Source organism: Meles meles, chromosome 10, assembly GCF_922984935.1.
Source record: "Meles meles chromosome 10, mMelMel3.1 paternal haplotype, whole genome shotgun sequence".
In the NCBI taxonomy this organism is placed as follows: domain Eukaryota; kingdom Metazoa; phylum Chordata; class Mammalia; order Carnivora; family Mustelidae; genus Meles; species Meles meles.
The window spans coordinates 104,065,266-104,088,131 of NC_060075.1; the positions used below are offsets into that span (position 1 = coordinate 104,065,266).

General features: G+C 41.3%; 1 protein-coding gene across 1 annotated transcript in view; it reads right to left on the reverse strand.

The window, feature by feature from the left end:
* Positions 1 to 22,866, reverse strand: part of LOC123951569 (coagulation factor IX-like) — a 39,427-nt gene that overhangs the window by 1,400 nt on the left and 15,161 nt on the right. Inside the window, exons 3-4 of the mRNA XM_046020272.1 lie at positions 20,116 to 20,317; positions 16,869 to 16,904 (exon numbers count right to left, since the gene is read on the reverse strand). Coding sequence (XP_045876228.1) covers positions 16,869 to 16,904; positions 20,116 to 20,317 — 238 coding nt within the window. The remainder of the gene's footprint in view (positions 1 to 16,868; positions 16,905 to 20,115; positions 20,318 to 22,866) is intronic.

The window sequence follows — 22,866 nt, forward strand, 5'->3', positions numbered from 1 at the left end:
CTATTTCTCTGACATATTTTGCTCAGCATTATACTCTCTGTTCTATCCATGTTGTTACAAATGGTATGATTTCATTCTTTTTAGGGCTGAATAATATTCCACTGTGTGTGTGTGTGTGTGTGCGTGTGTGTGTATACACATACCATTTTTTCTTGATCCATTTATCAATGGACACTTGTGCTGCTTCCATAATTTGGTTATTGTAAATAATGCTGCAGGGGCACCTGGTGACTCAGCTGCCTTCAGCTCAGGTTATACCAGAGTCCTGGGATCGAACCCCGTGTTGGGCTCCCTGATCAGCGGGGAGCCTACCTCTGCCACTCCCTCTACCTGCTGCTCCCTCTGCTTGTGCTCTCTCTCTCCCCACCTCTGTCAGATAAATAAATAAAATCTTTTTAAAAACCAAAATATAATGCTACAATAAACATAGGGATGAATGTACCCCTTTCCTCAGCAGTGCAATTCGTGGATTATAGGGTGGTTCTGATTTTTTTTTCAATTTTTTAACTTTTTTATTAACGTATAATGTATTATTAGCCCCAGGGGTACAGGTCTGTGAATCGCCAGGTTTACACACTTCACAGCACTCACCATAGCACATACCCTCCCCAATGTCCATAACCCCACCCCCCCTCCCTACCCCCCTACCCCTGGCAACCCTCAGTTTGTTTTGTGACATTAAGAGTCTCTTATGGTTTGTCTCCCTCCTAATCACATCTTGTTCCATTTTTTTCCCTTCCTACCCCCCAAACCCCCCACATGGCCTCTCAACTTTCTCATATCAGGGAGATCATATGATAATTGTCTTTCTCTGATTGACTAATAAAAAATAGGGTGGGTTTAATTTTAATTTTTCGAGGAACCTCCATACTGTTTTCTTTCCACAGTGGCTGCACCAATTTGCATCCAGACCTATTTTTTTACATCCTCACCATCACTTGCTATTTCCTGTGTGTTTTTTTTGTTTGTTTTATTTTAGCCTTCTGATAGGTGTGAGGTGATATCTCATTGTAGTTTTCATTTGCATCTCCTTTAAATTAAAGCAACATCATTTGTTAAATACTAAGGACAAGGGAAGAAATTTGCAGTAATTGGGCATATATTATGCTATACTTACCCACTGAATACAATATAGAATTTAATGTTTTCACAGGTGTGGAAAGCGGATAACATTATGGCTTTTTCACAGATTAGGTACTACCATTCAGAGACAAAAAGTAACCTTCCCAAACCTGTCAACTAGTATTTAAGGGGTTACTAGCCCTGAACTTTATCTGGCTCCAAAGCCTATACATCCTTTTTACACTAAAGGAGTAACATTTCCAGGGGTGCCTGGGTGGCTCAGTGGGTTAAGCTTCTGCCTTCAGCTCAGGTCATGATCCCAGAGTCCTGGGATCGAGCCCCGTGTCCTGGGATCGAGCCCCGCATTGGGCTTTCTGCTCAACAGGGAGCCTGCTTCCTTCTCTCTCTCTCTACCTGGCTCTTTGCCTAGTTGTGAACTGCCTGTCAAATAAATAAACTCTTTTTAAAGATTTATTTATTTATTTATTTATTTGACAGACAGAGATCACAAGTTGTTAATGCTTTGTTTTATTATTTGAAGATGGTCTTAAGTTATCTTGATCCAATTAACCAAAGAGGAGAATTAAAGCCATATTTTCCCCTTGCTTTGTTTGCTACTTACAGCTATTCTCAAAAGCTACTCTTGAGTAAAAACTGAAAGGAAGCTACAGTAGGACTCAGGTTTTGCTTCATGAGTAAATGTCCTTGGATTCAGTTTGGCACCAAAGGCCTGATGCATGTTTTACAGTGACCAGACAAGCTGGGACCTCTGAGTACCAGGCAAGAACGGGTCATATTCCTAAACATAAAGATAAAATAAGCATAAATTTTTAAAATTTAAAGAGCAACCCCTCAGGACCCCTCTCACTCTGAGAGCTTTTTCTGTATCTTCACTTAATAAACTTCTATAGCTTTGCTCCCTTAAAAAAAAGAAAGAAAGAAAGAAAGAAAAGAACAGGTCAGATTCCCTTTCCATAGTAGGGCTTCCAGCGTAAATTTTACTGATGAGTTATGAGAGTAACCTCTAGCTCCCAGCAAGCTGCAGCAAATTCTAGACTGTTTCGTCAGATGAGGTCTTCTAAGATCTTTCAGAAGACAAAGAGCTAAGGTTTTAGTGGATGCCTCTCACTCTTTCATAGATTTGACCTAAAATTGACACATCTTTTTGTAAACTTTACTCCCCTCATTGCCTGCCTCAAAACTAACCTGTGATTACTTTGTGTCCATGCATATATCAGAGTCATTTTTGTGTCCTTAAAAACTGGTACAATGTCAAAAACGATAGGCATTAAATAAATATTTAAGTAAGGGAGAGTATGTCAGAGAAGTTAAAGGAAGAAAGGTGGTTAGGAGTAGCAAGTATGTGTTATAAATATGAGTTTTAAAGTTCTGCTAAGTCCTCCCCACCACCACCACCACCCCCCACCCCGGAGATATCTCTTTGCTAAATTTTGCAATCTTAGTGAAATGTCTACATTATTATACTGAGTCAAAGTTTAAAGTGTTGGGAAAGTTTTAGTCGCCAGAATCTTTGAAACAATTTAGCAAATAAAATCCACTTCCATAATCCACTAAAAGTTGTGCTAAGCATAACCTGAGCTTAAACCTAAGCATAGTCTTGCTTATTCCATTGTGCCCTAGAAATACCCTTGACCGCTTTTCAAAGCCCAGGTCTGCACAAAGGGTTGCTGGGTGAGCTGTCCACGTTCAGCCAAGTGATCTTTGGCTGCTTGCCTTGATTTGGTAGTTCCTGATTTATATCTGCTCTGTCCTGTCAGTTCCTTAAAGCTATTTGCCTCCTTTCTGTCTCCTCAAAATAACCGAGAAGTCACTATGTTGAGGGCCACTGATTATTTCTTTTTCTGTGTAAGCAAACTCTCCTGATTAAAATCATACAGTTTCAAGATAGTATCTATGTCTTGGTGGCATAGAGAAGAGACAAGTGGTAGAGAATAGCTCTGGGATAATTCAGACAACCCTTAGCCTTGTACATTTTGTTCTCATGTAATAGAGCACACACTAGGAAGAGCCAATGTAAATGACTGCATGGATGAGGCATGAGTCAGTGTTCAAGCAGGAAGAGGTTTAGTATAAAGCAATAGAGAGAGTTGAGGACTATGGCCAAATTAAAAAGTAGGTGTCTAGCAAAAGGTTCATCCAATTATTTTTAGAACAGCGAGCTGGCTATATAAATCATATTTACTATTACTGTGGGCTATTACTTGGTCTGTAATATAAAGCTCAGCCTAAATAAATCCTAACTATAAGGGAAAATTTGGAATGTCCTCCTACCAAATTCACACCATACATCCCAACTCTTGACTCTTTCATGGCATAGTTCAAGTCTGTCTTTATCCAATTTGCTTCAAGCCTAGCCTACCTGGCAGAGTTGGCTCTCAATCGTTCTGAATTAAACAATTGAAAGACTTGCAAGCTCACATTCTTAAGTTGCCAAAGCACTCCTCAAGTAGGTACAAAATAACTTAGCCCCTGACTGCAGATGTTACTCTACTTCAGTGTTTCTCAACTGTCAGCGTTACATGAACCTTTTTAAAAAGAAGTTCTTCTCAGCATCCAGAACCTCTGCAGGGGTTATGAGAGAGGCCAAGAGATAACCCCACCATCAGTTCTCCTCTGCTTCCGTAAAAAGAAATCTCCACTTTTTAGAATAATGAAGATTATACTTTTTATTCTCCCTTGTGCTAGGTAATTGCAGGTAACCTACAGTATGAATGTTTTCAGGTTGCTGTAACAAAATGCCACAGGCTGGGTGGCTTCAACAATAGAAATATATTTCCACATAGTTTTGAGGACTAGAAATTCAAGGTCAAGGTGTCAGTGGGTTTGGTTTTCTTTGAAGCTTCTCTCCTTAGTTTGCAGATAGCTGCCTTCTTATGGCCTCTTCATGTGATTGACCTTTGTGCCTGTGGCCCTGGTGTCCCTGCTGTTTAAAAATTTTGTTTTATGAGATCACCAGTCAATTTGAATTCTAGTGGCCTGCACCAGTAGCTTCATTTTAATTTAATCACCTCATTAAGGGCCTTATCTCCAAATACAGGCACACTCTGAGGTATAGGTGTTTAGAACTTCAACATATGAATTGGGGGTGGGCAAAATTGAGCTCATTATATTCCACCCATTGGGCCCCCAAAATTTATGTCCTTGTCACATGCAAAATACATTCACTTCCATCCCAACAGCCCCCCAAATCTTAACCCATTCCAGGATAAATGTTAAGTCCCACATCTCATCTAAACATCTTCTAAATCAGGTGTGGGTAAGAGAGAAAATGTGATTCATGGTCAGGCAAAATTTCTTTCTAGCTGTGGGCCTGGGAAACCAGACACCATATATGTTTCCAAAATACAATGGTGGGACAGGCATAGGATAGATACTCCCATTCCAAAAGGCAGAAATAGGAGAAATGGGTGATAGGTTCTAAGCAAGTTCAAATCTTAACTAGGCAAATTCCTTACATCTAAAACCATGAGAATAATTCTCTTTAGCTCAATGTTCTGTCTTCTGGGTAGCCCTGTCCTAATTTGGGCCCATTTCTTGGGGGGCAGAATTGCTTCCTCAGCCCCGGGTTGCAACCCCTCAACTAAGGCCTTGGGTGGTGGCCATCCGGCCCACTGAAACCTAGGTGGTGGCCCCATCCTCTGGAACTGAAGAGGAGAAATATTTCCAACATCACAGTCATCCCTCCATTTTCATGAAGGATAATGCATGTTCACTGCCAGACACTTATCCATATTGCAAACAATGAGAACGTGTGTTCTAGAGAGAGCCCCAAGAGTGTTCAGACAATCACTCCATGAAGGAATTACAGGTGTGACTCATGGATTTAATCAGCCATCTCACCATTAGCCTGGGATAGAAATGGGGTTATACTTGCAGAAACATTGCTGTATTGAACCAAAGGGACAGAAATGAGATAAAATAATGGAAGGCTACTGGACTTCTGGGATTCTTCAGGATGGGACAATAGAACTATCTGGCTATGAGCAGGTAACTATATATCTAAGTTTGTCATTCATGATTCTCCTTTCCACAAAACACTAGAACACATTAAGCCGAGTTCTTTGCCACTTTGTCATAAGGACCATCTTTCTTGCAGAGTCTAATAACAGGTTCTTCCTTTCCATATGAAGCTTCACTGGAAGTAACTTCAATGTCCGTATTTCTACCAACAATCTTTTCAAGGCAATCCAGGGCTTACCTAACATGTACCTCAAAACTCTTCTAGCCTTTACCCGTTATTCACTCCAAAGCCACTTCCAGGCTTTTTAGGTTTGTGTTACAACAGCAACAGTATTTGCCTTAGTGCACTAGGGCTGCTATAACAAAGTATCACAGACTATGTGGTTTAAACAACAGAAATTTATTTCCTAACAATTCTGGAGGCTGGAAGTCAGTCCAGGTGCTGATGGACAAGTGCTGGCAGGGTTGGTTTTACTGAGGCCTCACTCTTTGCTACCTTTTCACATGGTTGTCTCTCTGTACCCTGATGTTTCCTTGTGTGTCTAAGTTCTCTCTTTTTTAAAAAATTTAAATTCATTGAGCCAACATAACTAACACCATTAGTTTCAGATGTAGTGTTCAGTGATTCATCAGTTGCATATAACACCCAGGCCTCATCACATCCCATGCCCTCCTACATATGAGTGAAACCATATGATAATTGTCTTTCTCTGACTTACTTCACTTAGCATGATCTCTGACATTTCTAACCATGTTGATGTAGATGGTAGGTATTTACCCTTTCTGATAGCTGAGTAATATTCCATTGTGGACAGTGCTGCTATGAACATTGGGGTGCAGGTGCCCCTCTGTTTCACTACACCCATATCTTTGGGGTAAATACCCAGAAGTGCAATTGCTGGACAGTAGAGTAGCTCTATTTTTTAACTTCTTGAGGAACCTCCATACTGTTTTCCAGAGTGGCTGCACCAGCTTGCAAGACACGTCTCTAAAGGCCAGGAAAACAAGCAAAACTGAACTACTGGAACCTCATCAGGATCAACAAACTAAAGGGCAACCTTCGATGGGAGAAGGTGGTTGTAAATGACATATCAAAGGGCTGGTATCCAAGATCTACAAACTCTCTCTTCTTATGAGACACCAACCTAACTGGATTCTAATGACTTTGTTTTAAGCTACTCATCTCCCTTAAAGGGCTTTATTTCCAAATATGGTGTTAATCTGAGTTACTCAAAATTAGGGCTTCAACATACAAATTTCCACATGGAGGAACACAAAGCCATAAAACACCCAGTAGAATGTAAGCAACCAGGAATCTTCCTTATGTGATAACTGGCAGCAGCTAATAAGTGTATAAGGAGTGATAGAATTAAACATTTTACATTTGACTTCTAATAGAGTACAAGGATCTTAGGCTCCTCTCCTCCCAGGTGTATCCTAGAAAATACCCACATCAGTGTAAACACCCTAGAAAATAACCTGAAGACTGACAGAACAGACTCTTCACAGCAAAGTGTAGAGAAGAAGCCTCATTGAAGAGGGTAGGAAAGGTGGACAAATGGTCAGGAACCAAAATGACACATGAGATTGCCTGTGGGAGGTAGGGACGCCATATATACAAAGAAGGGAGGGGGCGCCTGGGTGGCTCAGTGGATTAAAGCCTCTGCCTTCGGCTCAGGTCATGATCCCAGGGTCCTGGGATTGATCCCTACATGGGGCTCTCTGCTTAGCGGGGAGCCTGCTTCCTCCTCTCTCTGCTGGCCTCTCTGCCTACTTGTGATCTCTGTCTGTCAAATAAATAAATAAATAAAATCTTCAAAGAAGGGAGAGGAGCAGATCCCACACCAGGCACCCTAGGCATTGAGTACCCACACTAAGAAGACGAATCCCGGGGCGCCTGGGTGGCTCAGTGGGTTAAAGCCTCTGCCTTCGGCTCAGGTCATGGTCCCGGGGTCCTGGGATCGAGCCCCACATTGGGCTCTCTGCTTGGCAGGGAGCCTGCTTCCTCCTCTCTCTCTCTGTGCCTGCCTCTCTCCTACTTGTGATCTATCTGTCAAATAAATAAATAAAATCTTAAAAAAAAAAAAAAAAAAAAAAAGAAGACGAATCCCCATAACATTTGGCAGTTGGTGGGGCTTAATACCTGAAACTTTAAAAATCAGTGAACTCAGCTCTGTGAGAACTGAAGGGTGAGACCAAACGGAGTCTTCACCTTTAAATAAATAGTATAGCAAACAGCACCACTAAGATACGGCATAGAAGTAGCAATTTGAAAAATGCCTGGGGTGTATGGGATAGAGATTTATTTCTTAATCTCAGAACATGTGTTGGAGGGGCAGAAAGTGTTAGGAGACTTATCCGAGAACATAGGAGCTAGTAGATGCCATTTCCTTCTTCCTGCCCACAGCGCCCCCCTCCCACCCACTAGATACATGGGCACCTGTGGGAACCAATGAAACTCAAAATATTCTCCACCTCACTTGAAACAGGGTGACCCATACCAGCATTCCCTTATGGACACACCCCTGGTAGTTCTTCAAAGCAGCTAGGGATCCCATCCCATAGCAGACGTGTGCAAACCTCGTTAACAGTGTACACCACAGCTGCGCGTTCTCCTGCAGACTTGTCCTATCCAACACACCGTCAGCAGGAGTCTATCCAAAGAGGTGCACAAGGATGGCAGCCTGGACAAAGTCCAACACAACTCCAAAGTGACTCCTGCCTGGGGGAGAGGGGAAGATACTTGTACACACAATTCCACTGTGGCCCCAGCTGTGGGCCAGCTGTGGGCCAGGGGCAGGCATCTGGTCTGATTGCTGGCCTGGCCCACCAGTGAAAGAGTTTCAAGGGACAACACAGGGAGAGCACTTTGGAATTCAATGTGACACTGGTTCCAGTGAATGCCTGACTCAACACAAGCTCACAACAGCACAGGACCCAAAGGAGGCCCACAATAGGCAAAGAGAGCCATTGCAGATGACTGGACTGGAGGCAAACACAGCTCAGCCTCAACAGTAGAGTGCACGCAACACACACATGGGATACTCCTGAAGCACCATGTTCTGGTGATGAGGGACATCGTACAGGGCACCACAGGACTTCTTCACAAGGCCACTGCTTGAGAGCAGGAGTTGTAGCTGACTTTCCCAACACACAGAAACAGACACCGAAAGGTAGACAAAATGAGGAGATAGGGGGATATGTCTCAAATAACACTAAGTGTTATACACAACTGATCAATTGTTGAGCACTACATCTGAAATGAATGATGTACTATATTGAATTTAAATTTAAAAAAGAGTTCCCATCTCCAAAGGCAAAGGAAACAAAAGAAAAATGAACTTTTGGGACTTCATCAAGAGCAAAAGCTTCTGCACAGCAAAGGAAACAGTCAACAAAACAAAGAGTCAACCCACGGAATGGGAGAAGATATTCGCAAATGACACTACAGACAAAGGGCTGATATCCAAGATCTATAAAGAAGTCCTCAAACTCAACACCCAAAAAACAGATAATCATGTCAAAAAATGGGCAGAAGACATGAACAGACACTTCTCCAAGCAGAAGACATGGACAGACACTTCTCCAAAGAAGACATGCAAATGGCTAACAAACACATGAAAAAGTGTTCATCATCATTAGCCATCAGGGAGATTCAAATCAAAGCCACATTGAGATACCACCTTACACCAGCTAGAATGGCCAAAATTAATAAGACAATAAACAACAAGTGTTGGAGAGGATGTGGAGAAAGGGGAACCCTCTTACACTGTTGGTGAGAATGCAAGTTGGTGCAGCCACTTTGGAAAACATTGTGGAGATTTCTTAAGAAATTAAAAATAGAGATACCCTATGATCCTGCAATTGCACTACTGCTGAATATTTACCCCAAAGATACAGATGTAGTGAAAAGAAGGGCCATCTGTACCCCAATGTTCATAGCACCAATGGCCACAATTGCCAGACTGTGGAAAGAAACAAGATGCCATTCAACAGAAGAATGGATAAAGAAGATATGGTCCACATATACAATGGAATATTACACCTCCATCAGAAAGGATGAATAACCAACTTTTGTATCAACATGGACAAGACTGGAGGGGATTATGCTGAGTGAAATAAGTCAAGCAGAGAGAGTCAATTACCATATGGTTTCACTTACATGAGGAGCATAAGGAATAATATGGAGGACATTGAAAGAAGGAGAGGAGAAGTGAGTTGGGGGAAATCGGAAGGGGAGATGAACCATGAGACACTGTGGACTCTGAGAAATAAACTGAGGGTTGTGGAGGGGAGGAGGGTGGGGGGTTAGTTGAGCCTGGTGGTGGGTATTAAGGGGGGCATGTATTGAGTGGAGCACTGGGTGGGGTGCATAAACAATGAATCTTGGAACACTGAAAAAATTAAATTTAAAAAAAAAAAAAGGGTTCATTTTTGCTTTTGTTTCCTTGGCCTTTGGAGACATATCTTGAAAGAAGTTGCTGTGGCTGATATCGAAGAGGTTACTGCCTATGTTCTCCTCTAGGATTCTGATGGATTCCTGTCTCATGTTGAGGTCTTTTATCCATTTTGAGTTTATCTTTGTGTACGGTGTAAGAGAATGGTCGAGTTTCATTCTTCTACATATCGCTGTCCAGTTTTCCCAGCACCATTTATTGAAGAGACTGTCTTTTTTCCATTGTATATTTTTTCCTGTTTTGTCAAAGATTATTTGACCATAGAGTTGAGGGTCCATATCTGGGCTCTCCACTCTGTTCCACTGGTCTATGTGTCTGTTTTTATGCCAGTACCACGCTGTCTTGGTGATCACAGCTTTGTAGTAAAGCTTGAAATCGGGTAACGTGATGCCGCCAGTTTTGTTTTTGTTTTTCAACATTTCCTTAGCAATTTGGGGTCTCTTCTGATTCCATACAAATTTTAGGATTATTTGCTCCAGCTCTTTGAAAAATACCGGTGGAATTTTGATCGGAATGGCATTAAAAGTATAGATTGCTCTAGGCAGTATAGAGATTTTAACAATATTTATTCTTCCAATCCAAGAGCATGGTCAAAAGCTTCTGCACAGCAAAGGAAACAGTCAACAAAACAAAAAGGCAACCCACGGAATGGGAGAAGATATTTGCAAATGACAGTACAGACAAAAGGTTGATATCCAGGATCTATAAAGAACTTCTCAAACTCAACACACACAAAACAGATAATCATATCAAAAAATGGGCAGAAGATATGAACAGACACTTCTCCAACGAAGACATACAAATGGCTATCAGACACATGAAAAAATGTTCATCATCACTAGCCATCAGGGAGATTCAAATTAAAACCACATTGAGATACCACTGGACACCAGTTAGAATGGCCAAAATGAGCAAGACAGGAAACAACGTGTGTTGGAGAGGATGTGGAGAAAGGGGAACCCTCTCTTACAACTGTTGGTGGGAATGCAAGTTAGTGCAGCCACTTTGGAGAACAGTGTGGAGATTCCTGAAGAAATTAAGAATAGAACTTCCCTATGACCCTGCAATTGCACTGCTGGGTATTTACCCCAAAGATACAGATGTAGTGAAAAGAAGGGCCATCTGTACCCCAATGTTTATTGCAGCAATGGCTACGGTCGCCAAACTGTGGAAAGAACCAAGATGCCCTTCAATGGATGAATGGATAAGGAAGATGTGGTCCATATACACAATGGAGTATTATGCCTCCATCAGAAAGGATGAATACCCAACTTTTGTAGCAACATGGATGGGACTGGAAGAGATTATGCTGAGCGAAATAAGTCAAGCAGAGAGAGTCAAGTATCATATGGTCTCACTTATTTGTGGAGCATAACAAATAACATGGAGGACATGGGGAGATGGAGAGGAGAGGGAGTTGAGGGAAACTGGAAGGGGAGATGAACCATGAGAGACTATGGACTCTGAAAAACAACCAGAGGGTTGTGAAGGGGTGGAGGGGTGGGAGGTTGAGGAACCAGGTGGTGGGTAATAGGGAGGGCACGTACTGCATGGAGCACTGGGTGTGATGCCAAAACAATGAACACTGTTATGCTGTAAATAAACAAATAAAAAATAAAAAATACTTGGCCTAACAAAAAAAAAAAAAAAAAAAGGGTTTCTGATGGGGTCCCTGGGTGGCTCAGTCATTAAGCATCTGCCTTCAGCTCGTGTCATGATCCCAGGGTCCTGGGATTAAGCCCCACATCAGGCTCCCTGCTCAGGGGGAAGCCTGATTCTCCCTCTCCCACTCCCCCTGCTTCTGTTCCCTCTCTCATTGTGTCTATCTCTGTCAAATAAATAAATAAAAATCTTTTTTTTTTAAAGTTTCTCAGATAAACAGAAGCTAAAGGACTACATGCAGAAGATGCTACATACAAACTTAATGGTAACTGCAAATCAAAAACTGATAATAGATGTACAAAAATTAAAATGAAAGAAATCCAAGTATATCGTTAAAGAATGCCAACAAACCATGAGAGGAGAGAGCAAGAAAAGAAAGGAACAGAGAACTACAAAAACAAAAACAGAAGAAGTAACAAAATGGCAATAAATATATATCTATTAGTAACTACTTTGAATGTAAATGGATTAAACACTCCAATCAAAGGAAACGTGGTGATAGAATGGACCAAAGGAAAAAAAAAAAAAAGACCCATCTATATGCTGCCTACAAAAGACTCATTTCAGACCTAGAGATACATGTAGATGGAAAGTGAAAGGAAAGAAAAGCATTTATCATGCAAATGGAAGTCATAAGTAAGCCAAAGTAGCAATACTTACATTGTTCAAGTTAGACTTTAAAACAAAGACTATAACAAGAAACAAAGGACAGTATAGGGAACAATCCAACAAGAAGATATAATTGTAAATATTTATGCACCCAACATGGGAGTACCCAAATACATCAAGCAGCTAAATAGCATAAAGGGAGTAATTGATAGTAATACAATAGTATTAGGGGATCATACCACCCCACTTACATCAAGGACAGAATATCCAAACAGATAGTCAACAAAGTAAACAGTCGCTTTGGTTTTTTGTTTTTTCTTTAAAAAAGTTTTTTTTTTTTTCCTGGAGAAAAGCTTTTATTATGTTCCAAAGTTATGCTTAAACGTTAATCAATTGGGTCTCTTTTTATACATTAAGAAAAAGGATCCTTTGATGTAGTATGCAATGAGACAATGGACATGTATGGAAAATGATTTCATGTCCTACACAGAATTATATACACAGAGGGGAAAGCACGGTGATTATCAGTGAATTCACAGCAGTGCTATGGCAAAAGTGCAGGCAGACATATAACTTCAGTCTGCCTCCCTTTTCTTTTTTTTTTTTTTATTTAAATTCAGTGAGCCAACACATACTACATACTTGTTTGTGAAGCAGTGCTCAATATTTCATCGTTGGCCTATCACAACTAGTGCTCACCACATCATGTGCCCTCCTTAATACCCATCACCCAGTTGTGTCATCCCCCATCCCACCCACCTCCTTTCCATAACCATCAGTTCATTTCCCAGAGTCCAGAGTCTCTCATGGTTTGTCTCCCTCTCTGATTTCTTCCCATTCAGTTTTCCCTTGCTTGCCCTATAATACTCTGTACTGTTTCTTATGTTCCACCTGAGTGAAACCATTTAATAATTGTCTTTCTGTGATTTATTTCAATTAGCATAATACCCTCCAGTTCCATCCATGTTGATGCAAATTGTAGGTATTCATCCTTTCTGATGGCTGAGTAATATTTCATTAGTATATATGGACCACATCTTCTTTATCCATTCATCTGTTGAAGGACATCTCAGTTCCTTTCACGGTTTGGCTGTTGTGGACATTGCTGCTATGAATATTGGGGTGTAAGTGCCCCTTCTTTTCACCACATCTCTATCTTTGGGGTAAATATCCAGTAGTGCTATTGCTGGATCATAGGGTAGCTCTATTTTTAACAACTTGAGGAACCTCCATACTGATCTCCAAAGTGGCTGTACCAGCTTCCATTCCCACCAACTGTGTAAGAGGGCTACCCTTTCTCCTCATCCTCTCCAACATTTATTGTTTTCTGTCTTATTAATTTTAGCTATTCTAACTGGTATAAGGTGGTATCTCATTGTGGTTTTGATTTGTATTTCTCTGATGACAAGTGGTGTGGAGCATTTTTTCCATGTGTCTTTTGGCCATTTGTATGTTTTCTTTGGAGAAATGTCTGTGCATGTCTTCTGCCCATTTCTTGACTAGATTCTTTGTTTTTGGGGTGTTGAGTTGATAAGATCTTTATGGATCTTGGATACCAGCTCTTTACCTGATATAACTTTTGCAGTTATCTTCCCCCATTCCATAGGTTACCTTTTAGATTTGTTAAGTCTTTCCTTTCTTGTGCAGAAGCTTTTTATCTTGATGAAGTTCCCAATAGTAAATTTCTGCTTTTCTTTCCTTTGTCTTTGGAGATGTGTTTAGCAAGAAATTGCTGTGGCTGAGTTCGAAAAGGTTCTGCCTGTGTTCTCTACTAGGATTTTGATGGATTCCTGTCTCCACTGAGGTCTTTCATCCATTTTTGTGTTTGTATTTGTGTGTGGTGTAAGCAAACAGTCCAGTTTCATTCTTCTGCATGTGGCTGTCCAATTTTCCCAACACCATTTGTTGAAGAGACTGTCTTTTTTCCATTGGATATTCTTCCCTGCTTTGTTGAAAATTAGTTGACCATAGAGTTGAGGGTCCATTTCTGGGCTCTCTATTCTGTTCCACTGGTCTATGTGTCTGTTTTTGTGCCAGTACCATGCTGTCTTGTTGATCACAGCTTTGTAATACAGTTTGAATCAGACATTGTGATGCCCCCAGCTTTGGTTTTCTTTTTCAACATTCCCCTAGTGAATCAGGGTCTTTTAGTATCTTGGTGAGTATTTTGGCATCCATACTCATCAGGGAATTTGGTCTGTAATTCTCTTTTTTGATGGGGACTTTGTCTAGTTTGGGGATCAAGGTAATGCTGGCTTCAGAGAACAAGTTTGGAAGTTTTCCCTCCACTTCTATTTTTGGAACAACTTCAGAAGAATAGGTATTATTTCTTTTTTAAATGTTTGGTAGAATTCCCTTGGGAAGCCATCTGGCCCTGGACTCTTGTTTTTTGGCTGGCTTTTGATTACTGGTTCAATATCCTCATTGGGTTTTGGTCTGTTCAGATCGCCTATTTCTTCCTGTTTCAGTCTTGTTAGTTTATAAGTTCCCAGGAATGCATCCAATTCTTTCAGATTACCAAATTGTTGGCTCATAATATGTTCTTAAAATTATCTGTATTTCCTTGGTGTTGCTGTGATATCTCCTTTTCATTCTTGATTTTATTAATTTGGGTTCTTCCTCTTTTCTTTTGGATAATTCAGGCCAGAAGACTATCAATCTTATTAATTCTTTCAAAGAACCAGCTTCTAGTTTTATTGATCTGTTCTACTGGTTTCTATTTCATTGATTTTTGTTCTAATCATTATTATTTATCTTCTCCTGTTTGGTTTAGGTTTTATTTGTTGTTTTTTTCTCCAGGTCCTTTAGATGTCAGGTTAGCTTGCATATTTGAGACTTTTCTAATTTTTTGAGAGAGGCTTGTATTGCTATGTACTTCCCTCTTAGAACTGCCTTTGCTCTGTCCCAAAGGTTTTTAACAGTGGTGTTTTCATTTTCATTTTTTCCATTAATTTTTAAAAATTCTTCTTTAATTCTTGGTTGACACATTCATTCTTTAGTAGGATGCTCTTTAACCTCCAAGAGTTTAGTTCCTTCCAAATTTCCTTTTGTGATTGAGTTCAAGTTTTAATGCATTGTGAACTCTCTCCAGACAACATTTAGATATATGAAGACCCCTAAGATGTTTTATTCTACTTTTGACCTCCAAAGTTCCATCAGGTTTTTTCCTCTGGACACTCCAGTCTTTCCCTCTGGAAAGCTCTGCTCAACATGTTCCTTGTGGTATTTATCCCTGAATGAAATCTTGGGTAACTACAGAGAGGAGTCCTTTAAGAGTATTTGCCAACATGAACTGCCAATTTCTGTATCCTAAAACTCAGAGATAATTCTCTCCCCCACTGTCATAGCCTTCTCTAAACCATGGATAACCATAGTGTTATGGGTGTGTCTTCCTTTCCTTCTACCGATTTGATTCAAGGAATATTTATTGGCTACTTGGTGGTTAACTCTTATCCAAGGAGGAGAATCACTATATTTTCATGGTGTTTTGATTTGCACTTCCTTAACAATTAGTAATGTTGAGCATCTTCTAACGTGCTTAGGCATTTGTATATCTATCTAGAAGTATTTATTCAAGTGCTTTGTCCACTTTTTAATTAGTTTGTTTGGAGTTTTAGGAATTCTCTATATATTCTGGATATCAATCCTTTATCAGATATATGATTTTTTTAATTTATTTTTATGTGTAATTTTAAAAAATATTTTCTTTTATTTAAATTCAATTAACATAAAATGTATTATTGTGATTCCTCAGTTGTATATAACACCCAGTGCTCATTATATCACATGCCCTCCTTAATGCCCCTCACCCAGTTACCCCTACTCATTTATATTAAGGAAAAGGAGAGAGCACATGAGTTGGGGGAAGATTAGAGGGAAAGAGAGGGAGAGAGAGGGAGAGGGAGCAAAGCAGCTTCCCCACTGAGCACAGAGCCTGATGCAGGGCTTGCTCTCATGACCCTGAGGTCACAACCTGAGCCAAAATCAAGACTTGGACACACTTAACTGACTGAGCCACCCAGGTGCCCCTCAGATATATAATTTATAAATATTTTATTCAACTCAATAGAGCACATCTATCTATAATAAACTTATGATCCCCATAGAAACAATGTTAATAAATAGCTCCTTACTTGAAGATAACCAATAAAGATACTTCAAATGTGAAAAGTGCAATATAGTAATGCAAGGAATTTCAAACTCAAGAAAATGTGCCATAGTCGAAAGCTATCAGTATTTCTCCGGCAACTGGAAAAACAACAACTCTGCAATCCAGCTGATAAAAAAATTCAAAAGAGCTAGATTGAAGAAGCTCAACAAGCTACAAGTAAACCCAGAAAGAAAGTTAAATAAAATTCATAAGAAGGTACATGAACATGTACTTTGAAGTTGTAAATCTTATGATGTCTTTGAAATGTAAATGCCCCAGCAGATAATCACAACATTGCACACAGAAACTGAAGAAAATAAAAGTGGGTTAGAGGGAGTCTCGTTAACACTGTGCCTTGTCAACTGCTTTATAATGATGTCTCATAAGATCTTTAACTCTGGCCATCTCTTCTTTTTTTTTTTTTTTTTTTTTTTGACAGAGATCACACATGGGCAGAGAAGCAGGCAGAAAGAGAGGAAGGGAAGTAGGCTCCCCACTGGGCAGAGAGCCCGATGCGGGGCTCAATCTCAGGACCCTGGGATCATGACCTGAGCCAAAGGCAGAGGCTTTAACCCACTGAGCCACCCAGGTGCCCCAACTCTGGCCATCTTTAAGTCTTCCCTGAAATCTTTGCTGTTGCTGTTCTGATGCTTTGGCAAAAAAAAAAAAAAAAAAAAGTTCTCTGTAAAACTGCTTCTTCATCTTTTAGGAAATCCACAGAAAAGACTCTGGCGAGTACAGGTCTGATAGCTAAGATCAGTCTGCCTTCATGTGGAAGGGACCATGATGAGCTTTCTAATCCCCTCTCTCCCCCACACCAAGGAACCTGAATAGCCAACCGCATATGTCATGGATGGTATCTGGGGTCCTATCTCTGTTCTCCTTTCCCACATCAGGGAGATGGGACCATTATGTTTATGATATAATTCTAACATGCAAAGATTTACCTCTCCTCCAGGATACCTTGCAGTGAACTGGAACATCTGCAAGAGAAAGGATGTAAAATAAATCTATGGAAAATTCAAGACACAGCCCCTACATTAGGGTTTTCGCTAGGCGAGACTCATATTATTCCAGAAGATGTAATTACTAAAATGCAAGCCTACCCAAACTCTAAGAGGCATGAGCTTTTGTAGGGATTTGGGGGTTTTGGACGAGAATTTTATTCATCACCTGGCACAGTGCCTCTATATTTTCTATCATCCAACTTAAAAAAAAAAACAAAAACCATATATGGGATGGTGGATCAGACCAGCAAGCCACATTTCAGAAAGTAAAAATAATAGTAAAGCAGTTGAAAGCTCTGGGTTCTGTCAAGCGATGCTCCTATTTGAGTTAGATATTTCTTTGACTCCAGAAGGCATGGGTTGGGCATTGTAGCAGGGATGAAGAAGGAGGGAGTCCCTTTAGGACTTTGGTCAAAATCCTACATACCACCATAGAGCAACAGTTTCTAGCAGAGTTCACAGCACTCCTCCAGATGGAGCCTCTCACTAAAAAATGCATTGTGATGAGCATTTCCATCCCTTTCAAGGAGCGGACTAAAAATATGTTCCACCAACCCATCTCTGCTATGGCTCAAATCCATACTCTGACTAAGTGGCATGTCCATTCTCAGTAGAGGAGCACCCTGTCCAGCAGCCCACTCTCTCTAGACATACAGGCACTACCAGGCCCTATGGAGTATATAGAACCTCCAGATGTCCCCGCACCTAGACCTTTGCTAGCCTGTAAAGAGTGGGTAGGGGAAAGTCCCACTGATACTTGGTAGACTGATGGATCTAGTCAAGGGAAGCCACTTACAAGACCTGCAACCACTATTCAGCCCAATACTGACACCATCTGGATGGAAACAGGAAAAAAACATAATGCTCAGTGGGTGGAAAGCAGCCCTCTGGCTGTCAACCCTTTGCCCTGGCTTTCCTAAAGAGATGAACGATATGGCTCAGACAATGGAAAGCTGTTTCGATGATTATGAATAAACACTTATGGAATCAAGATATGTGGAAAGATATCTGGGTCTGTCTGCAGGAGCCGAAGGCAGTCTTTGCTGTTTTCATTTCATTACAAGACACTGACATCTCCTGGCAATCAGAAAGGTGATGCCCTAGCTTGGGTACAAGCTTTAACTACTGGCCCTTCAGTAGTACATCAGATTCGGTGCATCGAAAGAATGGCCACTGCGATACCCAGATGAAATGGCATTTTGCCAGACATGTTAAATTACCCTTGAAGTACATGGACTTGCTTAATGCAGTAACAGCCTGTCTGGCATATCCTGTGAGTTCTAAACAATGCCCAAAGAAACTGCTGAAAAGGGGCACCTGGGTGGCTCAGTGGGTTAAAGCCTCTGCCTTCGGCTCGGGTCATGATCCCGGAGTCCTGGGATTGAGCCCCACGTCGGGCTCTCTGCTCACTGGGGAGCCTGCTTCCTCCTCTCTCTCTGCCTGCCTCTCTGCCCACTTGTGATCTCTGTCTGTCAAATAAATAAATAAAATCTTCAAAAAAAAAAAAAAAGAAACTGCTGAAAACATCTGGAGCCATTCCCTGGAATTCCTAACAGGTAAGAGATTGCAGTGCAGACTGATCGTCCTCTGAGTGAATGTTCTAGATGGACTCTGGTTTCTGGGGTCACTGCATCTGGCCGAACCCAAGCTTTCCCTTGCTGCTATGCAATCCAGGCAGCCACCATTAGGGAATTAGAGAAACTGAATGCTATGTATCGATACCTTCATAAAACAGACAGTGATGGGGGAGGGTCACATTTCAAAGGTATAACATGCAAGAATGGGCAAAAGAACATGGAATTGAATGGACGTTTTACCTCCCCTATAACCCACAAATGGCAGGGTTGGTAGAAAGTTAAAAAAGAAAAAAGAATATTAAGGTAAGAAATTAAATTACTAATGAGAACACTGATCTTGGCTGGTGTGCTAAAGCACTGTCTTAGGCTTTAATACATTTGGAGAATGAATCAGGAAGGCATACTGCTGCAAAGACCAAACTATCCCCTTCCTGTGAAATATCCAGCAAATAAAGGAGTAAAAATTGCGGGAAACAGCCTTTACTCTGACTCTCACTCAAGATCAACATGCTATGCTGTTGAGAATACCCAGCCCTATCACACCTGGAAAGGGAATTATCTGTTGAAATTTACAATGGGACATCCCTCTGGGATGGATAAGCTACTTTGCACCCTTGAGTAGAGGGGAACTACTCTACTTCCACTTGGATCTCATCACCCATTAGCAAGCTGGACTTGTTGAAATAACTTATGCTTGAAATGGAAGAAACACCTTGAAAGAAAGAGGGGAGAATGTGGGCATCTCAGACTCAGCCCATCCCACTTATCTTCTCAAGCTTGCCAATCTTCACTAGCCTGGCCAGCACGTACGGTTTATATAACTAAGTCGAGTTTCTAAAACTGCCAACCTCCCTCTCCTCCAGGCCAGACAGACACGCTTTTTCACAGGACCATTTGGTCACTATCTTTGTTCCTTCCACAAGCCAGGGGGATGTTACTGCATGCACAGTAACTTGCTAAATTCATTCAGCAGGCATTGAACTAGAGCCGAGAATTCCTGTTCTTACTGAACACTGCATAGTCTCTGATGAGAAAAGCTGTCCTCAAAAATAAAATGTTCTTAGACACTATTACTGCAAGGAGGCACCTTGTGTGTGGGGTTAATACCTGATGAGTCTTCTAATATGTCATCTTTATTAAACCACATGAGGACAAAAGTGAGTTATCCTGAGTTATTCCTGAGTTACCCAATCTCCATCTGAGGGCATTTAAAAAGTGTATGGTTTGCATCCTGGGGCTCTTGATGGGAAAAGCTGTCAGTAATTTTGTGACTTGTCTTCTTAATCTGTGTTTTCCCTTTCATACACCTGCACTGTTTCTTTGCATGGGCTTTCAGTGCAGCCAGACAGCAACCACAGAGCCTCCCCAGCGTTGGTGACACGCCCTCCTGACCGCTCAGGGCCCATTGCAAGAGAGAGAGCAGATGAGATGGTAAGAGCCAGTCGCGAGGGCTGGCGTTCTGGGGAACATCAACAAGGCTGACCTGTAAGCCAGATCCAGGCTTCTCATTCCATCTCCTGTCCCTAAGGGTGGCTTCCATCTACCTTTACCACTCCTAGAGGCCACTCCAAAGACACAGCCATGAAACGGTGATGCAGTGTTGGAAATACCTGCATGGGATATGGCCTGAGGTCTAGTAGGGCCGTTTTTAACTTCTAAAAGTTGGTAGACAGGAGTATATATGCCATATTTTCCTTTCATTGCACACTCTTCACCCCAGCTGATGATTCCAGTTAAGAAATTGACGCCTTCCGGAGGACACGTATTGCATGGAGCACTGGGTGTTGTGCAAAAACAATGAATACTGTTACGCTGAAAAAAATAAATAAATTTAAAAACATTAAAAAAAAAAGAAATTGACGCCTTCCACTTCGGTGACATGGGCCCCCCCGCTATCTCCCTGGCATGAATCTTTACCACCCTCATGGAAGCCAGCACAGAACATGGGGATTCGTTCTTCTTGTTGCCACTCGAGACAAGCCTTATATATATGTTCACTTTGCTTATTGAAACAGCCACCTACCAACCTGGAGTGGCCTGTCTCTTTCTCTGACCTCTTCCTGGCCTCTGCTAATGGTGGCCATTCTCATGTTGCAAATGGGACTCTCTTGGAAAGGTTCTCAAGGACAGGCCATATGTCACGTCACAAATTAAATCTTAATAGATTTAGAATGATGTTATCATATCTTTGACATTGATGGGGTGAGTTAGAAATGAATAACAACAACAACAAAAAACCAACCCTGGAATATTCACAAAATTTTGGAAATTAGACAAGAAACTTTTAAATAACTGAAGGATCAAAGAAGAAATCACAAGGGAAATTAGAATAGACTTAGAGATAAATGAAAAGGAAAAGAGAACATTACCAGAACTTATGGGTTGCAACAGTGTTGCTGACAAGGGGAACTTTATAGCCATAAGGCTTACATTAATAAATAAGAATTGATGATGAATTATATGTTGGCTAATTGAATTTAAATTAAAAAAATAAAATCTAGGGAGGAGTCAAGATGGCGGAGAAGTAGCAGGCTGAAACTACATCAGGTAGCAGGAGATCAGCTCGATAGCTTATCTAAACATTGCAAACACCTACAAATCCAACGGGAGAGCAAAGAGAAGAAGAACAGCAATTCTAGAAACAGAAAATCAACCACTTTCTGAAAGGTAGGACTGGCGGAGAAGTGAATCCAAAACGACGGGAAGATAGACCGCGGGGGGAGGGGCCGGCTCCCGGCAAGCGGCGGAGGAATGGAGCACAAAATCAGGACTTTTAAAAGTCTGTTCCACTGAGGGACATTGCTCCAGGGGCTAAACCGGGGTGAAGCCCACAGGGGGTCAGCATGGCCCCAGGTCCCGCAGGGTCACAGAAGGATCGGGGGTGTCAGAGTGTCGGAGAGCTCGCAGCTATTAGAACGGAGAAGCCGGCTGCAGAGACAGAGCCGAGGACTGAGCTCTCAGCTCTGGGTGACCTTGAACCGGTCGCGGGCTGGGTGAGCTCGGAGCGCGGCTAGAGGCTGGGGATACGGGAGTGATTCGGTGCTGTTCTCTGGGGGTGCACTGAGGAGTGGGCCCCAGGCTCTCGGCTCCTCCAGGCCGGAGACTAGGAGGCCGCCATTTTCATTCCCGTCCTCCGGAACTCTACGGAAAGCGTTTAGGGAACAGAAGCTCCCAAAAGCGAACCCGGGCGGATTACTTAGTCTGGCCCCCGGTAAGGGCGGTGCAATTCCGCCTCGGGCAAAGACACTTGATAGTCACTACAACAGGCCCCTCCTCCAGAACATCAACAAAATATCCAGCCAGGATGAAGTTCATCTACCAAGGAAAGCAGGTTCAATACCTACGACAGCATGGAATTCCAGAGGAGGAGAAAGCAAAGCACGGAACTCATGGCTTTCTCCCCATGATTCTTTAGTTTTGCTGTTAATTTAATTTTTTTTTCAAAATTTTTTTCTTTTTCTCCTTCTGCTCAATTTTTTAAAACTTTTACCCTTTTCTTTTTAAACGTTTTTAAACTAGTTTATCTAATATATATATATATATATATATATATATATATATATATTTCTTTCTTTTGTATATTTTTTCTTTATTTGTTTTCTTTTTAAAATTTTTTTTTCTGAACCTCTTTTTATCCCCTTTCTCCCCCCCATGATTTGGGGTCTCTTCTGATTTGGTTAAAGCGCATTTTTCTGGGGTCTTTGCCACCCTTTTAGTATTTTACTTGCTCCTTCATATACTCTTATCTGGACAAAATGACAAGGCAGAAAAATTCACCACAAAAAAAAGAAAAAGAGGCAGTACCAAAGCTAGGGACCTAATCAATACAGACATTGGTAATATGTCAGATCTAGAGTTCGAATGACAATTCTGAAGGTTCTAGCCGGGCTCAAGAAAGGCATGGAAGATATTAGAGAAACCCTCTCTGGAGATATAAAAGCCCTTTCTGGAGAAATAAAAGAACTAAAATCTAACCAAGTTGAAATTTAAAAAAGCTATTAATGAGGTGCAATCAAAAATGGAGGCTCTCACTGCTAGGATAAATGAGGCAGAAGAAAGAATTAGTGATATAGAAGACCAAAGGACAGAGAATAAAGAAGCTGAGCAAAAGAGGGACAAACAGCTACTGGAGCACGAGGGGAGAATTCGAGAGATAAGTGACACCATAAGACGAAACAACATTAGAATAATTGGGATTCCAGAAGAAGAAGAAAGAGAGGGGGGAGCAGAAGGTATATTGGAGAGAATCATTGGAGAGAATTTCCTTATATAGCAAAGGGAACAAGCATCAAAATCCAGGAGGTGCAGAGAACCCCCTCAAAATCAACAAGAATAGGTCCACACCCTGTCAACTAATAGTA